The 22,857-nt window shown below is 38.0% G+C and overlaps 1 protein-coding gene across 6 annotated transcripts in view; it reads left to right on the forward strand.

The window, feature by feature from the left end:
* Nucleotides 1-1,882: 1,882 nt before the first annotated feature.
* The window catches only part of LOC132909954 (protein groucho), a 113,932-nt gene continuing 92,957 nt past the window's right edge, over nt 1,883-22,857 (forward strand). For 2 of the 6 annotated variants that reach the window (XM_060965277.1, XM_060965251.1), the window contains exons 1-2: nt 1,885-2,245; nt 8,139-8,342. In XM_060965277.1, coding sequence (XP_060821260.1) covers nt 8,307-8,342 — 36 coding nt within the window. In that variant the 5' untranslated portion in view covers nt 1,885-2,245; nt 8,139-8,306. Of the gene's footprint in view, nt 2,246-8,138; nt 8,343-22,857 lie in introns of all 6 variants that reach the window. The other 4 variants (XM_060965243.1, XM_060965259.1, XM_060965269.1 and 1 more) reach the window with 4 other exon arrangements.

Raw genomic sequence — 22,857 nt, forward strand, 5'->3', positions numbered from 1 at the left:
TTTCATTTATCCGCTATATATTACCGAGGCTAAACGTTTTACGGTTATTACATTCTTGAAATTGATGTGTCAATAAACAGAATAACGCTCGCGTAAAGGTGTGCTAAATGCATTTTCATATTGTCATTGATGTGTTAATATTACGACTTTGTCTGTCTTTCTCTCTCCCTCTCTCTCTCTCTCTCTCTCTCTCTCTCTCTCTCTCTCTCTCTCTCTCTCTCTCACTCCCACACTCTCTTGTTAATAAAAATATATGACAACGTTTCGAATCTTTCCTCCATTCCCGCCATCTGCATACAGATCCTTGTTAACTGTGACGAGCACGATTCTTACGATTATATGTGTTTCATCTACAAACTGTTTCGTATTCTGCGCGATGAGAGAGAGGAATATGGGTATTGGAATTTCAGAAAGCCGAGTCGCAGGTAGACAGCCTGATTTAGAACATCCCCAGTTGGCGGGCGTTTAACCGAATCGAGGATTCATCTCCTCGCGCCCTCAAAGTGCAGCAGACACGATGTATGAGCAGTGTGTAATATGATGAGCACACACACGCTCTCAGCTACGCTTGGAATATCACCTACACTATCACGCCACTTGCACCCACCTAAAGGTCTCTCCTTACATTGCCGGTTGACTCGTGTTGTCCGGCTCTAGCACTTTGACTCACTCTGTCTTTGTCCTATGCGCGTTGCCGACACTCCGTACACGCGACACACAAGCAACGTTCGGCACTTGGTTCCGGTACTCCTCCTTCTGCGCCTCGTTGCAGTTAGGTGTAAGCAGGACAAGCACAGAGAGGTGGTCTCTGTTGTTCTACCGGTGGCTGAAGGAACGCAGACGCGACGATCACGGTATACACGGTTAAAAGTGAGACGAGCCGAGAACGAGAGGGTGAAGAAGATGAATAGAGACGGAACGCGAGAGACATATGTATGACAAAAGATAGGTGCGAGCGAAACAACGATAGCGATGATGCGGTGCACCTGTAAGACAGAGGTCGAAAGTTTGGGCATGGAACGAATAAGTGAGACACAAAATGGCGGGAAGAGGTAGAAGATCAAGAAACACCGAGGCGCGACAGAGATCGCACGATATGTCGCATCTACTGTGTGTGTGCGAGGAGGATGGCAACTGGGAGGATACTAGTACCGAGTGCGAGTGAGATAACCGAAAGCAGGGGTGTCGATAAAGATTTTTTTAAAGTGAGGAATTATGTGTCGAGCAACCGTGACAAAGGGCGCAAATGTAACAGAAAAGCCGGATATTTATACGAATTAAATTTCGAAAGATCTAGAACGATATCCGTTACATATTGATTACATACATTACAAAATAAAAACACGCGTAAACACGCGTTAAAAGTTAGTAGAAGAATTATATGAAATTAAGTTGCTTTGTTTATTATGCGAAATATGAATCGGAATATTGTTTTCGTTCCCTTACGCGAGCAAGAAAAAAGTCGTGACAAAACTTCGGTAAAAAGTTGCTGCAAAAGCGTAAGACATTAGCGGCGTGGTATTAGTAAGTTAAATAGGTATTACAATTTCCGATAATAGAAGCCGCATTGGGTGCGATCTTTCGTGGACCGTTTTCAACAGTAGAACGAATTCGCTCGACGGATGTTGTGGTCGTATCATTGAAAGAGAAGAAAACTTGTAATTTCATAATTATTATGAAATTACCCATTATTGCCATTATTGGTTTCTTTGATATAAGGAAACAACGAATCGCCCCTGTCGGTCGACGCCCTTGACTCGACGAACTGAGAAACGAGTTGAAGAAGGATGCACTATGAAAAGAAAAGAGACGGGCATTCCGCTCCTTTGTGTATATTCGTGTCCCCTTATTGGTGTGTCAGTGTCGTTGCCGCGATGGATAGTGTTAGTAGCCGCTCATTGGTGTTCGCCGCGGCGGCAAGCGGCGTTCACACGTTTCCCGTCATCCACTTCGGTACCCGGCTCGCAGTCGAGCGTCGTTCGTTGTACGGTGCGGTTGTGACGTTCGCGATTCGTCTCGACGCTTTATACGTTCGATATATGTACATATTTGTATATGTGTGACACTGTGCACGCGTTTTCTTTTTTTCTTTGGACTTCAGATATATACATGAAGTGTTTGTGATAGTGCATAGAGATCATCGGTGTGTGTCGGTTATATTTTTTCGCATAGTGCCAAGGTGGATTAAAGACGTATCTGCTGAGAAAACGAAACGCAAGAAGCAGGAAAGGAGTCACGAGTAGAGGTATTATTTACTGACAGCTTTTTCTATTGACCATTCCCGATTCGTCCGTTGCCAATGGGAGAAATTATTGTTTGCCGCGTCGTTTAACGTGTTCGCGATAGATTTTTGTGTAAACACAAACGCTTCACCGTCGATTCTGTTCTCGTGAAATGCTAATTGTTCAAAATCGTGATAGTCGGCAATTATAGCTGATAGCCGGGTTTATTATTTGTTTAATGACGTGCGATGTAATTCTCCATATGAAACGACAACTTATAAGGGTAACGTCTCGTACAAAAATCGTCAACAAACCGTGTTGATGTTTTCCGTTTTCGAAAATGGTGTCATTAATTTACTTTGTATGGTTTATATACATTGTCACATGGTGGAAGTACCATCGTGTAGGCGAACTTATCAACAACACGGTGTCGTGTAACATTAACCTTGATAATTGCTTTCAGTTGCTTTGCTCAATTCGTTGCCAACTCAAATGGCCGGTAATTATAGAAATGTTAGCAGATTTCAATAGCTTTTCGCGATGCACCGGAAATTACGTGTTCGAAAACGACGTAGTTGCGGGTACATGTCGTCTGGTTAAATCTGATTTTAATCGCCCTGATGTTTTAAACGATAAGACGATCTTTCAACCGTCAGAGCATTGCAGCACCCGTTTAATCTTGTGTCTTTCGGGTTATTTTCGTTTCAATTACGTTTCTCTCTGTCTTTGAAACACTTCTTAACTCTTTGCAAATCATTAAATAAAATTGTTGATAACGTGCTCGATTTTAAGTCTAATTTTATACTAAAGTATTTCTTAAAACGATGAAAATGACTTATTTCGTTGAAATGAGAACGAGATCGTAACACGAAAATGTGAAGCATTGTAGGGTTAACCGTTAACCGGCGTCTATTAAACTAATTTGAAAGAAGTCGGTGACGAGTTTCGCTCTTTCTCAGTTTAATAAGCAGTACCACTGGCAGCACCTTCGATGCGACACAGCTGCGAAGTAAATTACTGGAAAGAGATACGACGGTAGCGGGAATGGGAGTTAGCTACAAGCGGCGGCGGGGGAGGGGGTAATCGCGAATCAACCGTACATGGCTCATTAAATCATCCAGACAATCGACACGTTTTACTCGCTACTTTCTTCGTCGGTCGGCTTCTTAGATCTGTTACTATGCATTTTTCTTCTTTTACCATGGTATTTCTATATACATTATTTCTTTAACGGCCAATAAACTTATTAGATATACGATTAACTGTAATAATACAAGGAAGAAAATAAATAGAAAGGGAAAATGGTGCTGTTTATTTACTATTATACCTACTATGATGAACCTATGTACGCGTTATAAACATCTGCATATTTAAGTATTAAACCTTAATAATATCGATTAACTGCTCGACTTTCTTATACATCAACTATTTTACTTGTACCGATATTTACATACCTAGTACGTACTAAACGCTACGGTATAATAGCTCATAACCAGTATCGCTTATTAATGTTATCGTTCATCGTAATTTTTTACTTAAATGTTAATTAACCGAATAAAGTGTCAACCATTTATCGATGACACGTGCCTGCGCACACGCGCGCGCGCATCACGTAGCCAAGTTGCACGCTACGCTATTGGTTCCCGTCGATAAACCGTAATTTCGTTAATGCGCGGGTTACTGTGGGAAATCCTTTAAGTTGCAGAGTGCAGCACGCGCGTCGGTACTTGACCATGTCGCGATAACGATCAAGAGGGAAAAGAATCACGGAGATCGCGTGATTAAGGATCTTAATGGCGATTAAGCGAGATTCGTGATAACTTCCTTCGTGACTTGCTCGTGCACTGCTGTGTCCGGTAATAGGTTCCCTTCCTTTAACCGGACGTATAGGTGTCTTTGAACAGCTGCAACGTTATGCTTGTTTATTTTCCTTTTCACGAATTTCATCTGAGCACACAGCTCAACCGTTTTGTCTCGCGTCGCATATACCTTCGGATTATTTGACGAATGGTAAAAACGTAGAAGATACGTATTCGAAATATCGATCGTCCCCTGTAAATTTTTCTTCCTAGGAACAATATCTTATGAAAGTATGTACATACTTACATACTTTTGCATTTGCCGTATAAAATACATGTATTATGTATGTATATTGTATATTCTATATGTTATGTTTTCATCGTATATACGTGTTATATAAAATATTTGAAAATTTCATTATCATGTAACGAGACACAACCAATTTTCATGTTTACATTGAAAAAATTTGAAATTAATCCGAGAATGTAGATATTTACTTCCAATAAATTATTATTGTACTTTATATTAGTCCATATGTAACATGAATTAGTATGTACAATAAATGTGAAGCGTATAAGTGCTAAAAATGGTGCTGTTGAATATATCAAGGTTATTTGAATATAACGAATAACCGCTGGATACTTTTATGATCTTTGCGAAATATGTACTTAGTTGCACTAAGAAATATCTTGTAACTTCTATGTCTCATTGCTCTATATCACATTGTCAGATTTGTTTCAAACTTTACCTATGTAATTATGATAGTCAGATCTTATTACAGTGTTAGAAATTTCAACATATTTTGTATAATACATATAATATATTTATAGAAGATTTCTACATGTATTCGAATAATTGCGGGAGCACATTTAGGTTATGTACAACGTCAGATTTGAAATCTCCGCGTACTTCATAGATCTTTGGGATTTAAAAAGGTCAGTTTAAAATTCTGCTAATTTCTTAATTAAAAATCTATTGAAATGAAGAAAATGATTACCGACATATCCATGATATTAATCTTGAATGATAAAATTAGCCGAAAATTTAGTGTAACCACAATTAAAGAAATGATTGTAAATTTTTGGCCGGTGATTATTTCCGATCTGTATGTTATTACATCGGGCGATAGAAAACAGGCCATAAAGGCGTTGCGAGTTAAACTGCTGAAAGTTTTCATCGTTTCGTCATATCCGTATATTACAAATTGATGGAAATGACTGTTCAAATTTGGCTGCGAGTTTTTCACGTACGCCCGCTCCATTATACATCGCTTGTGAAATATATTATCCGTGGAGAATGGTCTGTTAACGGAGTTACATGACTCCATTTTCATGTTACACGAAACATCATCCGGCGTTACAAAGAGCCCGTAATGACACGTGCACGTGTGTGAAATCGCCTCGTATGTCAATGTGGAAATGATGACAACAACGAAATCCTTCGTTTCGATGAAAAATTTTATACTCCACTACGTTTTATTCCTGAACGTTTTCATTCCGGTATTTTAAATTATTCAGTCACTTTCAATTCTGAATTTGCATGTATAGCTGTCATAAACAGTGCTGCGCTTCGTTATTTAATACATATGTACATAATTCGCACATGCGCGAACTTTGTTTCATATAACTGATTTATTATGTGAAAATTACTTGAGGAAGATCCAAATTGCCCTAATGCAAGCCATTAATACTCGTATATATACTGGTACGCGAGTGTATATTTATTTTAACATTCTTGTTTACTCGTAATGTTAGCATGTTTTGTAAAGATTATGAATCATTTCGAGATTTGCTAATTTATCGTTAACGAGGAGTAACGCTATATCTTGTTTTGGTGTAGTTTTTGTGTATATTATGAATCATGTGTGAAATTCATAGCGGGCGATCGTGAGGTTACAATCTTAACCAATTTGTTAATTCGATTTGAGGAAAACATAAAGAGATTTCAAATATTTAAATTATATGAAAATTTTTTCGGATACTTCAAATACTCGGAGAAATCTAGTTTCTTGAAAAGTAACACGAGCCATTTAAATAATCGAGCGACCCATTAAATTCAACAAATCAAATTATCAGTCTCAAATTCCGAACGGTATAGCGTGTTAAAGTCATAGTAAATTACACGTGCAAATTATCGCGAGATATACGTTAAATTCCTGATGTCACGACCTTCGGAGATCATACGCGATATTAAAAAAACAAAACATGGAACATCTATATTATCGTCGGCGAGTAGATATAGGTAAACAAATTGTACAAGCAACAAGATCTTTTTTAATTTGTTTAATTAATTCAGTTAGTCGATCGTTTATACTTTAATTTTCCCGAATTACCATTCTCTACGGTTGAATTAAATTCATGCATCGTTAATAGGTTATAACGAGTCATTTGTTCGTCGTCCGCCATTATCGATATTTCGATACATCGTTCCACGATACGTCGTCATTTTTAATCGATAATTAAATGCGTTCTAACGTTAGTGTTGGACACAAGAAAGTATTAGCCGCGTGGAAGTAAACTGTTTACCGAAAACAGTATTTTTTTAAAATACAACACACAATTTCCGTACGTGACACTTCGTTGGTGCAACAGCTTTACGTTTGGTTTAAACGAGAGGGCGCGCTGGGCGCACTTACTTTTTCCTATCTCCTTTTTCTCCTTGCTGCTCCATTTCCTCCTCCCGTTCTTTTATTACCAATTTTTTTGCTCCTACTTTTCTCTTCGTTCTTTGTCGCCTTGCGTTAGAAACACGCCTTGGAGATTAGGATAAATGTTCTCGAAATGGTGACGGAGCATGGTTTACATGGCTCGTAAATCGAACGATAAATTGATCGGCCAGATTCATGAAACCGCATACACACGCATCACGGCCGTATAAATAATTTCGAAATCCATATGCGATGCGTAGCTGGAAAATTTTCCGCCCTATGAAAATTGAAAATGGGAGATGGCTTTTATTTTTTTTTATTTTTTTCGTACATTAAGCTTACAGTTATTTTCATGCATTTTTCGATAGTTTCCATACCATACGTTCTCGTACGAGAAATATGAAACGTTGTTGTTAAAGTTGATCGGGAATTTTAAGTTATAACACGTCGTATTTTTATATTCGCGATGTTGATTTTATCTTCACACGAATAATCGTATTCCGTGTGTGACAGTGATCGATACAAATTAATTTAACGTCGTTCAGAATCCTTCGCTGATTACTGAAAATTTCTCTCGTTCTCGATGAACGTAAATGCACATAACCTGCTGTTTTACGGTCTTCTTTCTGCTACTACGAATTGCTCGCCGGGTTCGGTATATCGGTCGTGTCTGTGTGACGCGATAGTGTAGTTAATGTATGCGCAATTTTAATCATCCAACTTTTACAGTGGTAACCCATTGAATATTTAAACTGTAATTACCAGCGTAATTTATTATCAATAGAGTATGATCATCTTGGTTTTAGCAAGAATTTTAAGAAATAATTTCCATTGTTATAAAACTGTAAATTCTGAAAATTTACTTCTGATATTTTATTTGGCGGGTAATTAAACTGATATGTATAATATACAGTTATTTTTGTCCAAATAAATAACTAAAATCTGTATGTTTCTAGTACTTACAATACAGAAAGGAAAAGATCTCAAACTAATTGTTTTAACGGATAGTGTTAAATTATACTCGCGGTGAATAAGATTAATTTCTTTATCTTTTTTAAAATATCTTATTCATTAAAATCAGGAAATATATATATTTCATATAAATATAAAATTACATCGAATACTAAGATCGAACGTTTAAAGATTATGTATATTTTCGTAAGTAGCAAAGAGATTGAGAAATTCAGTAAAAGTGGAGTTGATCGAATTGCTTTCTAAGGGACTTATACATATTCATGTTATCCATATAATCTCAGCTAGTGATTAAAAACTAGTGCAAAACTTATAATTTCATCGGGAGATTGAAAACTACCTGGTATAGTCTAAACATGTAAATGACTATGTAAGACTAATGATTTGGTTCTAAGAAAAGCAAGAGCGTCACGCGAAATCACGACTTCTCAGGAAGAAGTTTACGAAACACCTTGGTTTTGTTCAAAGTAACGAATCATGTCGTGTTATAATTACAGTTGGCGAAGATCTTGATGCTGAACACCGAGGGAAGACCGTTGGCGTTCCTCCAAGATCCTGAGAATGTTACTGCAAAGATCGAGCCGGGGAATGGATCATGAAATGACCGCGTACAAAGGACATTGCGGACGCGTGTGATTCTTGCGGAGTATTTAGTCACAATTAAGATGTACCCCGCGCCGGCGAGACACCCAGCCGCTCCCGTAAGTAATTTTAACAAAAATAAAATACAATTTCATTCGATCGAGTAGAATTTTGTTTATCCGTACTTCGATTATGCGAACAAAAGAATGATCAGTTTCACCATGTACGTGTACGAATTGATAGGTGAGCCTTCGTTAACTCTGTACGATCGTATTCGTTGTACGAATTACTATAACGATAATGATTTCTTTTAATTCAGAATGAATGAAGAAGGATATATAGAATCTATAGAATTTGTTTTGTTTTCCTATCTGTTTGAACAAGCGAGGTTCTAGTAGAAATGGAATAAGCTCTAATAAAATAAAAGAAAATGGAAATTAAAAAAAAGGAACAAATAAAAGACGTTTTTGTTTTATTTTCTTTATCATCGTCTTTTTCAAGTTTCACAGACGGCGAGTGAAACATGGTTGTCGCGGACGAAATTACGAGAGGTGCGGGCGTTATTCTCTCCTGTAACTCGAGATACCGCGAACTTAGCCAATTTTTATTGTGCCCGACGTAGTTTCACCTTGGAACCGCTAATTTTTGTAATTTTCTTTTCCTCGGGGAAATTTTTATAATGTATGCTTTATGGTGTCGCGGCAAGTACTCCGGCTGCAAGGAATGTTTGCACGAATGCGTTGTTGACTTGGGTATTGAAAAAAGTTCTACCGTGCAAGAGTAATCTAAGTAAACGTTCATTGTGAATTATTTTGGCGATGAGGGTGTCCTCGGTGTAGAATTTTAGAGATATTAGCGTTTTGATTATTTTCCTTAATATCGGAACATTACCAACCATAAATTTTGAACGCAGTAAGCTTCTTAAACTTCAGAACCTCTAAGGTATTCGAGTAGCGTAAAATAATCTTACGGTTCTATGTTTCTTTCGATAATTCTATATCCTATGCAATCTACACGAAATGGATAATATAGGAAGGAGAAAAATATGACGTTACAAAGAGGTTGTACGTAACAATAGCGTATTTCGATGCAATTTTTTCTAATAAAATTTGTTCTGTTAATTTTCTGTTTCTATGCAAGTTTCTGTATATTTTTAGCACCGATAAAAAAGTTGAAATATTTACATTTCTTTATATCAAATAACTTCAACTAATACATAAATGCTAAGGATTACCACGGACGCAGTACACGTGCAAAACGACGACAAACCAGGGAAACATGTTGCTAATAGTAAGTGAAAAGAGGGAATCTCGTTGTGTGAATTATGGGTTTTGTGAAATGGAGGAACCGAGGAAAAGGTAGGATTTATCGTACGTACCTGAAATTTATTTTTTCTGCTAGTAAATTGGGAGATTTCTGCGATTAATCGCGAATGTGTTACGCGTTTTCTGAAGCAAAGGGGAGAGAAACCAGGAAAGGAAAGATTTATTATATAAACTTGAAATTTCATTTCTTTCTATAATATTGATATCACGATGAACCGGGAGAGAAGCGCCTTAAGTACTTCTACGAGCGAAGAAGAAAAGGCGTCGGTGCTCGTGAGCTTTCAACTTTTCTTTTCAAAGTAGTTACCCCGTCAGTTGCTCTAACACCATCGCGGCGTTGCCGGTGGCCCATATTATCCTCTCTTCCCTTTCACGTGCCCACTTATGGGATGCCTTCAATTTTAATTCACCGCTTTGTTCATTGTTTGAACTATTAAGCGTTCGTTCAGGATTCTTCGCGCAGGAAAAATTTACCGGGTCGATGTTACTTTTCCTGTTGCTAGATTTATTCATCCGCGACAGCGTATCTCGTTACTTGTGATCTCGGAGCTTGAAACAGCCCTGTGTTTTCAAACGTTTCTTCTAAGATGGTTATCATCAGGGTAGCCAGGTGAGATATCACTCGAATACGGTTGCATATGTAAATGTCCTTGTTTCGTCTGGATTTTCCCATTTTTCTCGGTTCGCAGTTAAGCCTTCCTGCAGCCACATCCCTGCACCACCACCGGCACTCGTGTTCTCTCTGTCTCTCTTTCTCTCGCTTCCTCGTTCTCTCCTCTTCTCACACCAGCTCGTTGCAAAGAATAAACCAAATGGCGGTTATGAAGTTTACGGAAGAAAGGATCGGCACGGAATAATATAATTGCAGGGTCATAGTAGAAAAAGCATTCTCCTTTATACGCGCTTTAACCGGTCGCCTTTGCATTTTCATTTTCTTACTGCAAATAATTCCACTATTCAAAGAATGCTTTGGCCTGGCCGCCCTCTTTTTTACTTTTTCACCGCCGTTATAATTTCACGCGTCACATAAGCTCAAAGTCCTTTATGCGAAACGAGACCACCGGAGAATTCGCTGACACAGGAGGCCTCTAGAAATTATAGAGATTATTTATAGAGGGAGAGACAGAGAGAGACAGAGAGAGAGAGGACAAGTCAACGTACAACAATTGCCGTTCGTAGAAGCTGCTGGTTGGTGCTGGTGCCGTTGATATGTGGGTACACTTGCCGGTTGTTTGCTTATTGGCGCTAATGTGGCGCCGTTCAAGGGGCACAAAGTGGTTCAATAATTTCCTCATGAGGATTCTTAAAGAGTAAAATCGTTCTTGCAATAATACGCGGTTTATTCTATTCATAGAAGTCGAATGTGTACGCGTCGTTGCACAACATTCGATCCGATTGGTATCTGCTGTATCTACCAACTCTTGCCATGCGTAGACTTCGTTTCGTTCTTATTCTTATTCGAAAAAAAATTGATTTAACTGTTCTGCTTTTTTATTACTGATCTCGTCGATAGCTAATTCTCGTCGTAATAAATTTATTTTGCCAATTGTGAAAGTTAAATGTTTAACTATAGTCGAATGTTACTGCATACTCGTTCACTGCAGGTTTCAATCCACAAGCTACTGAAATTTATTCTCCTTCGCTGTAAGCTGTCATAACCATATACACATTCTGTATAATAATATAAAAAATGCTTGTATACGTTTGTTAAAAATTGAAACTTCTTCAGAATGGTTGTAGAAATTAATTATACACTGTACGGAGGATAGAAACTATTTGCTCATCGAAGAACTAATTTCGTTGTAAAGTAATAGGAAAATTGTAGATAGGACGATAATTAAAATTAATCGGCTAAGTTACATCGATACTAACTCTCTGTCGACAAACGGATAATTTAATCCGCGAGTTTTTCCAAATTTGTATTTAGAATTAATGAAGGTAATTTCATACAATTGATCCAACGAATGCTTGTCCAAAGTATTACAGATATCGATGAGTATCCTGGAGAATGTTAAGTTGAGAAAAGTTTAAAGATTTAACGTAAGACTGCATATACATTTACAAATATGTACATGTAGAGAGTTTTACGGTTGGGGTCTTCGCTTATCCGCTGTTTAGAGGCGGAGAAATTGATTTTGAATTTACCATGGCGAATGATAGATGGTCTGCAGTCATAATAGAAGCAAACACTATCCTAAGCGCTAAGAACTGACCCATTCTCTACACTTGGCAACCAAATAAATGATGGGACGGCTACGACTATTGTGCTCGTAAACTCTGTAACTTGAGCCTTTACGAAGAAGAGATAGATAATAAAAGCAGAAGTTGCTCGATGGAACATTGTTGTTCGCTCGTTACTTTGCCAAATCGTAGATGACACACGATCGAAGTCATTCATAAAGATTATTGAAAATGTAGGTTACGAGAAAGAAAGAACGAAACACGCGTTACAAAATATTCTTATTGCAAAAAATTCTATACATTCAATGGTCAAAATTTTACAAAACGAATTGAGAAACTAAGCGATGAAAGCGGTCGCAAGACAAGACGGTGAGTTAACTAAATTGTGCCGGAAGTTTTAGTTTTAGCGTCTTAATGTTAGTTATGCTTGCATTGATCATTATTAAATTGCGAATGTTTATACATTTATAAAAATTCAAAAGTGCAAGATTGTAGTACAGAATTCACATAATACGTAAAATATTACTTTAATTCAATTTAATATTTAATTAATAGATAAAAATCTAACAATTCTAATAATTCTTCAAAAATGTTCTTCCTCTTATATTTAGGAAATAAATAAAAATTCCGCGATGATTCAACTAACCAACTAGGAAGAACGCTTACGTTTACAATTATCGTCATTGCCACATTTAATTAAACATCTGGAAGTAATTGTACGTATCTTGATAAATAAGTTCAAACGTGTCGGTAGATTCTGCTCTTACCGTTGTCAAACGGATGGTGATAATAGAAACAATAACTGGCACGGTAATGACTGTTATCCTTGATTATCTAGTAGCGTGTCCTATAGAGGAAGTAAAGAACTTAATCAACCTACTGTGCATGAATGTGTTGATTCCAGGCATACCATTCATACGTACACCATTGTCCATAAGTCGCAAGACATTTAATACAGTTATATACATATAAACGAATATTATTATACGTAATTATAAAATTATCAGATTGTACTTATCTTCATTTCTTTTTTTTCTCTTCACCAAGTTGTATAAACCTACCACTCGATAAATATCCTACTTTCCGCATGTAGTTCAATCGTCGAAAATAAAACTAGAAAATATTAAAGGTAAATTATATTGAATTGTTTCCAACTTCGTATTATGTTCTCTCTTTTTACGTTGATAATTATCCAATTGTGTTTTGCAATTATGTGAAATGTATGTGCAATTATGCAATGATATACGGTATAATTGCATTGTGGTTGGAACTTGTAACATCTACGCGGAACGAACGTTTGATCGATCAACGATATGTACATATTTATTAGGCAGAAAAGAAGGAGGAAGCAGGATGCGAAAAGAAATGTCACGTTAACGAAAAGTTGCAGCCTCCTTGCAAATGTATCACGCTGATATATAGATTTTAGCAAAGGATAACAAAGGACAAAGGGACGCGCTTTGTTTCTTCCTCTCTTTCTTCTCTTTCAGTCTTTCCCTACCACTTCACCTTTTCCCCCTTCTTCTCTCGCTCTATCTAACGTTCGCTTATTCATTCGTATTCCATCTGCATACACAATCTTGTGAATCGTTTATGCTGTTTGTACGTGGGACTTGACGGTTTTTCGATGTCTTCTCTTATTTTAAAGTATTTAAGTTATAATCACGTTGAATCTACGAAGCACGAAAAGACCGATACCCACGGAATTCCATAAATATTTTCAAAATCTTTACCGAATACCGTGTATCCTTTACAAGTTTCCCGTTCAACCAATGTCTCTCAACCTTTTTCGAATCGTGACTTTTGTAACAACCAATTGCGATCCTAACTGCGTACATTTGCATAAAAATATATTCCAACTTGTAACCTGTTATTACCTGTAATTAACCGAATACTCAATGAAATATTAGCTGCGTGTATTTACGTCTGATCAATCGGTTGTAAAAACGTGGTTATTTCCGTTAAATTTTACATTATTTCCGTTCGTTTATGAACAATCAGTGTTGGAATATCGAGCAAAAGTATTGTAATAGAGTGGCGTTGAAATCGTTGCGACAAAATTCCGTATGAAAATACGTAATACAAGTTAGAAATTGTTGGAATACAACGATATTAGACACAAATACTCTTATACAGACACCTAACAGGCATTTGAACAGGACACTTACACAGGTCATACTCGTTACTGTATAGAGAGTGGGGTTCAAAATATTTAAGGGCTCATGGGTCACTACCTACAGTCAGTCTGAGAGTAACTGGCCAACTGTCAACAATCCATAAATTCTTTACCTGTATACTTTGTTAATTATACCATATCACTCGCTCATATACATTTGTTTCTGTAGTTTTGTTTAATAAATATCACCGAATATTGTTTTAACATAAACATTGTGTCTTCCACAGATTATGTATCTTAACTTTAAGATTAAATTCTAACAGAAATAACGGCGACTACCTTTAAAAAAGTATTTTGCAATTCTCTGGCAAATCGTGATTCGCACGTTACGATTGCAAAACTCTCACGTATTAAAGATTACTAGATATTAAGGATTCAAGTATTACGATCGCCGAGAGAATACTGGAACGTAGGGGTAGCGATAAAATTTTCTATAAAAATAACGGTAATTAAAAATGACCGTAATCACGTTGCGAGTAGCGACTTTTAGATTAAGATTCACAGCGTTAGGCGTTAACGTAAAATCATATATATTCATTATAGACACGAATGTGTAAACGAAGATAAAAATTGGAAAGATTTCCGTTTTTAATCGAACGTCGTTTACCGTTAAGATGGTGCTCGAAAATCGTGTCGGTCCACAATGCATCCGGATAGAAAAGCGAAATTGCAACATAAAAATGATTCTCCACCGCGAGTTTTTTCAGTGCGTCCACGACGATGGGGGTTGGGATTGGGGGTGGAGGTGGGTGGCGACACTGGTATACGCCGATGACAATCGCTGATCAAATTGCACGACGACTAATTGTTCGTCGAGTCGTCCCATCCGAATTGAAACGAGGAGCGAAAATTGAAATGCTCGCCGGAGGGTCACTTGATTCTGAAATAGAAAAAGTCATACTAGACGGCCGATTGGTAACAATGGATGCCAATGACGAATTTATACTTTGGAGATGCGTTCGCGGAAGAGGCAGATGCAGATGCGGTTTTCCCCGTTGAATAGCGTTTCTGCCACGTACAATGACTTAGGAAAATATTTCAACTTCTACTATAGAAAACTTTCGCGTGTCCGAAAACGAAACATTTTCGAATTTCTTTGACGCTGTGACGAGATTCGACTGTCGCGATCGTATTTGTAAATAAATAAATTGAAGATCGATCTGAAACATCGATTTAAACGTATATTTAGTAAAGAAAAAAGAGAACGTATAACGAGCATTGGAGATGGTCCCGTTGGATATTGAAGTTTATTAATGTAATGGATAATTGAGTTTTTAAATAATTTTATGATCTTTCGCTCTGCGAAATATACCATACACTTGCGTTAAATATCTTGTACCTCCTACGTACATTTTCAGATTCGTTTCAAACTTTACCAATATAAAACCGCGATAATCGTGTCTCGTTACAACGTTGATGAAATCTCGAAATGTTTCGCGTAACACGCGTAATATATTCATAAAAAGTTTTTATAGACGTTGAAATACTTTGGCGAATCAGTGTGGATATATGTCAGCTCTACCGTACTCTGAATTACAGAAGCAGTCTCGTAATTTCGTTGGATCTCATCGAGAAAATTGCCACGAATAGTTACGATATCCTTACAATTTCTAAATGCCTTTGTTTCTCGCCTTAACGTTTAACATCGTTATATAACGTGAACTCGTTCTTCCAGGCGATAAAAATGCTTCGAGATTTCGAGTCGGTTTTCGTCCACGTGTTTTACCTCCACTCGCCTTAAAGTAATGGAAAAGTTCCAAAGTTTTTGCGTATATGCTTTCAAGTCACCGTCGTGAACAAGTCAAAAAATTCTTCTGACTTGACGTTAGAGGAATTTGGTAATTCAGTTTTTATACATACGGATCACGATTGATGGCGATACATTTTGGAACGTTATATCCCGCGATACGGCGCATACACTTTTTACGAAATATACACACGCCTATATATATTATCAAACAAATTTTTCGGTATTTCTGGCTCGATGCATCTGGCAATTTAGTATTTTTGTACACATATCCGGCACGGTACTCGTGTATTTACACGCTTCCATCTTTATTTAATACGTAAATAGCGGGATTTTTAACAGAATCAGATATGTGTGTGTATTTTCCGGTTTATTTGATCCTAAAAAACATTATTTCTTGTCGAGTAAAAAATTGTATTGTTTTTACAAGCGTTGGGTATTTAAACGTGAAAGTAGGAACGCGATGTGTGTTATGTTAATAACAGTTAACAGACAATTGGATGAATTTCTCGTAATAATTTTTGCGCTCGGATTATTTACGATAATATCGTTATCGGCTCGCGTGTGCATGGATATTATCGTTTGTAAACAGTTCGTTTTCGTATTCTGTAGCTGCCAGTTGTTTATCATAATTGAAATTAAAAAGGTTTATAGGAAACGTATTGTTGCGAGTCCCGTGAATTTTATGTGCTCCTCTTTTCGCACGGCAAACAACGCGCAGGCTGTGTATACGCGTGCATATCCTTCGCTCGAAAATACGAACAAAAACGATCTGCTGGTCGATGAAAAGCGCTTGGAGTGATTAATCGCGAGGATTAATTAATCGCAGAGGGAGCAAGAAACCGCATGGTTTCGCTGATTAATCCGTCGCTGGCCTGGTGGATACGGTGCGCGACGACGTTTCGTGAAATCGTAATCAGACGAATGGTCTTTTTCATCGTCGAATGATGGACTACGATACACGTTCAGAGGGTTTCTGCTCCTGTCTTATTATTCTATTCTTCGTTCTATATTACAGCTGTACATAGAATATAACTGTGCATAAAGTAAGTTTTATTTTCATTCTTTCTGCCAAGGAAAGAGAACGAAAAAGAGGAATAATGGTCGTTCAAAAATACGTAGGAAATATACTTCAGAAAATTTTAACAAATCCCGTGATGGAATGTAATTCACGAAAGTTTTATTCTCGTGATTAAAAGCGTTCGTTGAAAATCGTCCCGCAGTGTAGATTCGATCTCGATTGAAAAAAGACGCGACTTACTTAGGTTTTCTGTACGCGTGTATATGTAGAGAAGTGGAAGGAAAGAAAGCCGTTTTCGGGTTGCAACCCTCGTAATTGGTGGGTTTCAGCGACATAATTCTTGGCCCCGAGGCATATCACAGGCCTATGGGCTTTAAGCCTCCGTCGACGGGTCCATTGGGGTGGTTGCCCACCTCTTCTCATATACACATCGTCCTCTTTCTCGTTGTGTACACGGGGGTGCGGCTCGGGCTTTACCCGACTGTTGGGATCCGCTAGGCTCCGGAGTTTGAGGGTAAGAACGGTATGACAAGCATTTGACGAGGGGACCAACGCCACCCACTGAAATCCCAACGAGTGGTTCTCATTTTGGGTTACTCTTGCAACGATTATCCGCTATAGAAGCCGACCATCTCGTTATGAAGACGCGATAATTGATAGTTCCGTTTAGTAATAATATACAAAAGACGACTATCGTCCAAAGAAAAGGATATCGTTGAGGAAGGAGCGTTGAAAAAATTTATACGGTTTACAGAATCACGTAGCTTGGCGTAAACTAACTCGACAAAGATATTACGATGGTCGATCTTCTTCTGAAAGCTGTAACCGATAATCGTAATTAGCCAGAAATATCTTATTGTTCGTTATCGTTTACGTATCTGATTCTCTTTCGGAGCAAAGTAAATTCCTTGATATCGTTAACGATAAATAAACAAGACAACAATAAGAACACTTTGATTTAAAGCGAGCATAGTTTGTGGCTTGAAAACATAGGATGGCGGCGAGTCAGCGGGATTTTCTACCTCCAGCCCATTTATACGCTATTGTGCAGTCGGTGTGCGTTTTTCCTTGGTGACGGACGTGCGGTCGAAGAATGTAACGTGGCCGGGGAAGATTGATCACCACTGCCAACTGTGTCGAGAACGTCGCAACACTCTTGCCACACCGGGGAGTCACGGAGTGTCCTCATCAGTGATTCTCACCGGACCTCCAGTTCCCCTACCGGCCACTAGACGTTGGGCTAAGAAAGTTGAGAATCTCTGGATGGTTCTTGTCCAACATTTACATTTACATGTCGAACGAGGTTCGACCCTCGGCTATCCTCGTTAAAGCACAGAAGGGCAGGAGAGAAGGGCATGGTCAGAAATATACGTACACATATGCACGTATATTCATATGTACTTACGCCCATAGAATGGCCGTCAGTGTCATCCGCATGATTGTCGGTGCAGCGAATGATGTGTATCGATCAAAAGACCAATTCTCTACAAATATACGAGTTAGTCTTCTTAGAAAATCCAAGACGTTGCAATGTTAAAATATTTTACTATGCTATGTCGTTTATTTTGATAATTGGTAGCTGATACTGTGGTCAAATATTGGCCATCGATAGGCTGTACAAGTTGGTTCATTTGTGGAAAATTTAGAGATTCAAAGGTATATATAAAAGGTAGCCACAATACGCAAAAATGTAGGAAATATCCGAAGCAGATCTTTTATCCAAATATTCGTAGAAGCATTTAAATCTAAAGGAAAAATGCATCGTTGTAATTGATCAGAGATTTTATGAAAAATTACTAATTAGTTAGTTCGATTACCTTTGGCAGTTTTGACGTTAGTGTAATAATATAATATAACACGTAAAAATATACAGGATAATATTGGTTATATAATATTTAACAGGTGAAGCAAATTTATATTTAAATTCCATTTGCTTAGTTGTAATCGTAAAAATATAAATTTTCATAAATATTCGCAATCTGTTCGTTAATTGATCGTTTTAAAGTCTACGTTATTTATCGTTAAGAACTTAATATCTCGCTCTTCGTACCGATCTTGAAGGACTAGTTTTCGTATTTATATTCGAGTAGGTTTAGGAAAACAGATAGATAACGTACTAGTCTCCCGTATGGTCAGGACGATTATTGCTCTGAAATAGAGGTGTGTAAAGTAGAGGAAAAGATCGATACAAAAGTACATGTTTGCTGCGGGTTCGTGTAAAGGTATATACTCCCACGGCGTAGCCTGGAGCCAGATGCACGAACGGAAAGGTTAAAATAGAAAAAAAATGCCATCGTTCTCGTAGAGTAGACGATAAACGTTTCATCCCTTGCGTGACGAAGGCGTTTTACTTCGATATCGCCCACGTGGTCAATCTTGATACAACGAGCTTTTTGGCGGATTCAATGGATGTCTACTTCGACGATTTCTAGGTCTCGTTGCTGAAACCCTATGTTTCAGCGTTCTCTCTGCCCTTCTTATTCTTAGTTAAAATGATCTATCTACCGTTTCAAAAAAATGAAAAAAAAAAAAAAAAAAAAAAAAAAGAACGAAGTTTTATCATTCCTTTATTCGGTATAAAAATTGTTTCATTTTCCTCGTGCCATCTTTATTTTCCTCCTTGAATTAAAAATATCTAGTCGTTATCTCGTAACAAACCGTATAACGTAAGTCCGCTTTCAAAGTTTACAAACCACGGTGAGAATTTCAAATATTTCAACGCATGCTGAAATACGAAAACTACAGGGAGAACGGTATTGTTATATCGTTACATTATACGATATTTTAATGCAAGATGTAACGAATTAAGAAATCTGATCACGTTAATTCTATCGATATAATTCTATACACAGAAGAATATCCGATGAAAAAATGTACATTTCTATATTCATAGATATTCATTTTTCTATATTACCATTTTTTTAACCTACGATTCTAGAATTTATTTCTTTTCAATTTCCATTTATGCACGTGTATCGCCGAATCGTTGATCGATACTACATATTCATTAATTTCGATCGCAACGGCCAATCCGGCATTAAACTTAAGCCGGCCGACTCTCCTCTTTACAAAGGGCCCACACGCCCGTATTTTTACGCCGGTTCACTGTATCGACGAGTACGTTTCCACAGACGATAAATCTTGTTTTAGTCGCGCGTAGGTTAAGGGGAACTAGCAACAGCAACACCCAGGGGTGACTATAGCATTGTGCTCGGCCAACGATGCTAGTCGTACCATACGTACACCGACACAGCTGTATACGTGTATCGTGTGGACGCGCGTGTGCCGCTACACACAACCCTATTAAGAACAACACTGTGTGTGCCGCTGTGGCTCTGTCGTTGGATCACGTCGCCCTGGGTCTGCGGGAAGCGAGGTTATATTCCGCCGGTCCTCTACTCCGCTGCATTGTGCGCACTGCCATGAAACGTCTAACCTATAATAATCATACCGATATACAAGACGAGCTCCGTGATGCTCGTCCCTCGTACATGCTGCACACGGCTGTTTCGCGTGTGTACATGTGCGACCTGAGCGGTAACGCGGCCGTCAATCCGCCATTGCGACATGGACGTGAGGTTACGCGCGTGAACGAGTGAAGCGAGCTTCGACTCTCTCGTCTCTCTTGGCCTCGTCTCTCTGCCACCCAGAATGCATCATGGGTCTTGCAAGAAATGGTAGCAAAAGCCGGCTTAACGTTCGATTGCTTGCATATCTTCGGTGGATTCTCCGAGGTTCGTTGGAATAGTTCCAGTAATACAGTTCGTTAATGGACGAGCAAGAGGCATTCGCGTTCGAACTGAAGGCTTAGATTCATTGTCCAGACTTTTCATCGATACGATATCTTGCTTGGATAGGTTATCTAGTCGTATATGTTTATTCGAATCTGACGTTTGACAGTGTTCGTTATTCTTAAACTGTGACTGGTAAGGCGAGGTCCTGCGAAACGCTGGAACTTTTCGAATTTTCTCGTAATTTGCAAGGTACACGTTTTGCGGTGTTGTATCGTTAACCGGTGTATAGCTTAATGGTTATCGGTGTATTCGTAAGCCACAGTACCAGCTTTTGTAAACTTCTGAACATTTATGTCTACGTGATAAAGCGAGTATCATAGGTTTGATGTAAGTTATGATGCAAGGTACATGCATATTGTACCTACCTTCTATTAATTGCATATAAAGCGATCGTTAGAAGATTCTACCGCGGAGATTGGTCGCTGAATCGACGCTTTCACGCGAGCCTACGTATACGCGACATTGGTGATTTACCAATTAACTAGATGTATTCATTTTTGCTACAATTGTCCTCAAATTTTAGCGCGTTATAGCTTCTTCAGAAAACTGCTCGCAAACGTATTTCTTCCATTAATAACTAATAAAGAAAAGAAAAAGAAAAAGAAAGAAAAACACAATTTTCTTCATAGACAAAAAAGTGGAGTTGTTCTGAAGAGGTTAACGACACGTTGAGATTATTTTCCACAAAGCAGTAGTTATATAGAAACCTTTAATAGCTTTAACCACGAGAGCTCTTTACTTGTAACAGCTTTAAGAATTTGGGCGATTTTTTAAAATTCTTCGTTGTTTTAAATATGGATGCAACGAATGGGTATAGCTACCTCGGATCATTTCTGTAATTAATTAAAAGGAACTAGGAGTTTCTTTCATTCTTCGATTGCTTTTGTTTGTCCGGATATAAACGAGAAGTGTTCTCGCAATTAACGCGTTTTTATTTCTGTTTACTGTACAACGTTCTCGTTTACCCAGCATTGTTTACCATTCAGAGCAATTTACAAACGTATACAATTTGAGCGTAGCTCACCTACGCCAGTGTTACAATTACAAGTCTCGTTTAATCGATAACTTTGCCAATAAGGAGACGTCAGTCAATTCACTGCTGTTAATGGACCGCTCGCTGTGTGCCGAAAACTACTGATATGTATTTACACTGCACGTGACAGTACTAAACCATAGAAATCTTCGTGGTAAGCGTAATTCCAAGTACGGTAATAAAAAAGAAAAAAGAAAAAAGAAGAAGAAGGAACAACGCTTATAATTCATCGCGTAATTTAACGCGTAGATGCGAGAAAAAATTATGTAAAATGTGTTACCCCTTTTTATCAGTTACTCGCTATCGCAACGAAGATTTACGTATTCTAACTGCGCACCTCTGAACGGCAGGAATTTCACCACGTGTTCTCCCTCTCTCCCTTTCACCTTGGTCTTCTTCTACGAGCAGTCTCCCTCCTACTCATCCACCCTCTAAATTCAGTCTAGGTTCCCCTTACAAAGCGTGCCGGTATTTGTTAGCACATTTTATGTCTCGACATTGATTGAGCATACGTTTTCCTTCAAGCCGTTTCGCAGGCAGACATTTCAAAATGTGTTCCGTTTTATTATAACGAAGTTGCCTTCTTTTTCCCTCTGTGAAACGTATCCTAAAATAAATTGTTTACATAGGAATAGAACGGCGATGATCGAACAAGGTTTCAAGATAACTTGTTAATTTCTTAATATTTATATTCTTGGAAATCGAGGTCGATCGCCGCTACTTATTTCAGTATAAACGATTATCTCGGAGAATATTTTTTTTAAACCTACAACGATTTGCATTATATATGTATAATTTTTAGTTTATTATTCTCCTTGATAAAACAATCCCTTCGAAGTGATATTATGATTCGATATGGGTAGGCTTTCCTCTCCAATTCTTACTTCTACTCGCAGTCTCAAACACGACCAGCTAGTATCATTTCACAAATCGCCTATATTATCTTTCCGACAATGCAATTCTATTCGCATGCATAAAATCACGAAAAGAAATCACCCATAACTTGGAAATTATTTACGACTCCTTATGACGCTACTTTCTGCGAGCTTTACGCGTTCGATATCGTCAAACGTTTATTTTCATTTCAGAGAATTTCCTTTCAACTAACGCGCTGAAATATCATTTTAAAACCGAAAAAAAGAAAAGAGAAAGTAGGGAAGAGGAAACGACAAGTACAAGAGAAAAGGGAGTCTCGATTCTTTTTCGACCGTTATCTTAAGCTTTCTCAAATCCCACGTAACTAGCCACTTTGATCCTCGTTTCCTTTATTTATCGTTTTATTGATGAACCACATGTGTAATTCAAAGACGCGCTAGGTGCTTCGAATGGCCTGGCCTGTTATTCGTATCGGTATACA

Source organism: Bombus pascuorum, chromosome 1, assembly GCF_905332965.1.
Source record: "Bombus pascuorum chromosome 1, iyBomPasc1.1, whole genome shotgun sequence".
NCBI classification, from domain to species: domain Eukaryota; kingdom Metazoa; phylum Arthropoda; class Insecta; order Hymenoptera; family Apidae; genus Bombus; species Bombus pascuorum.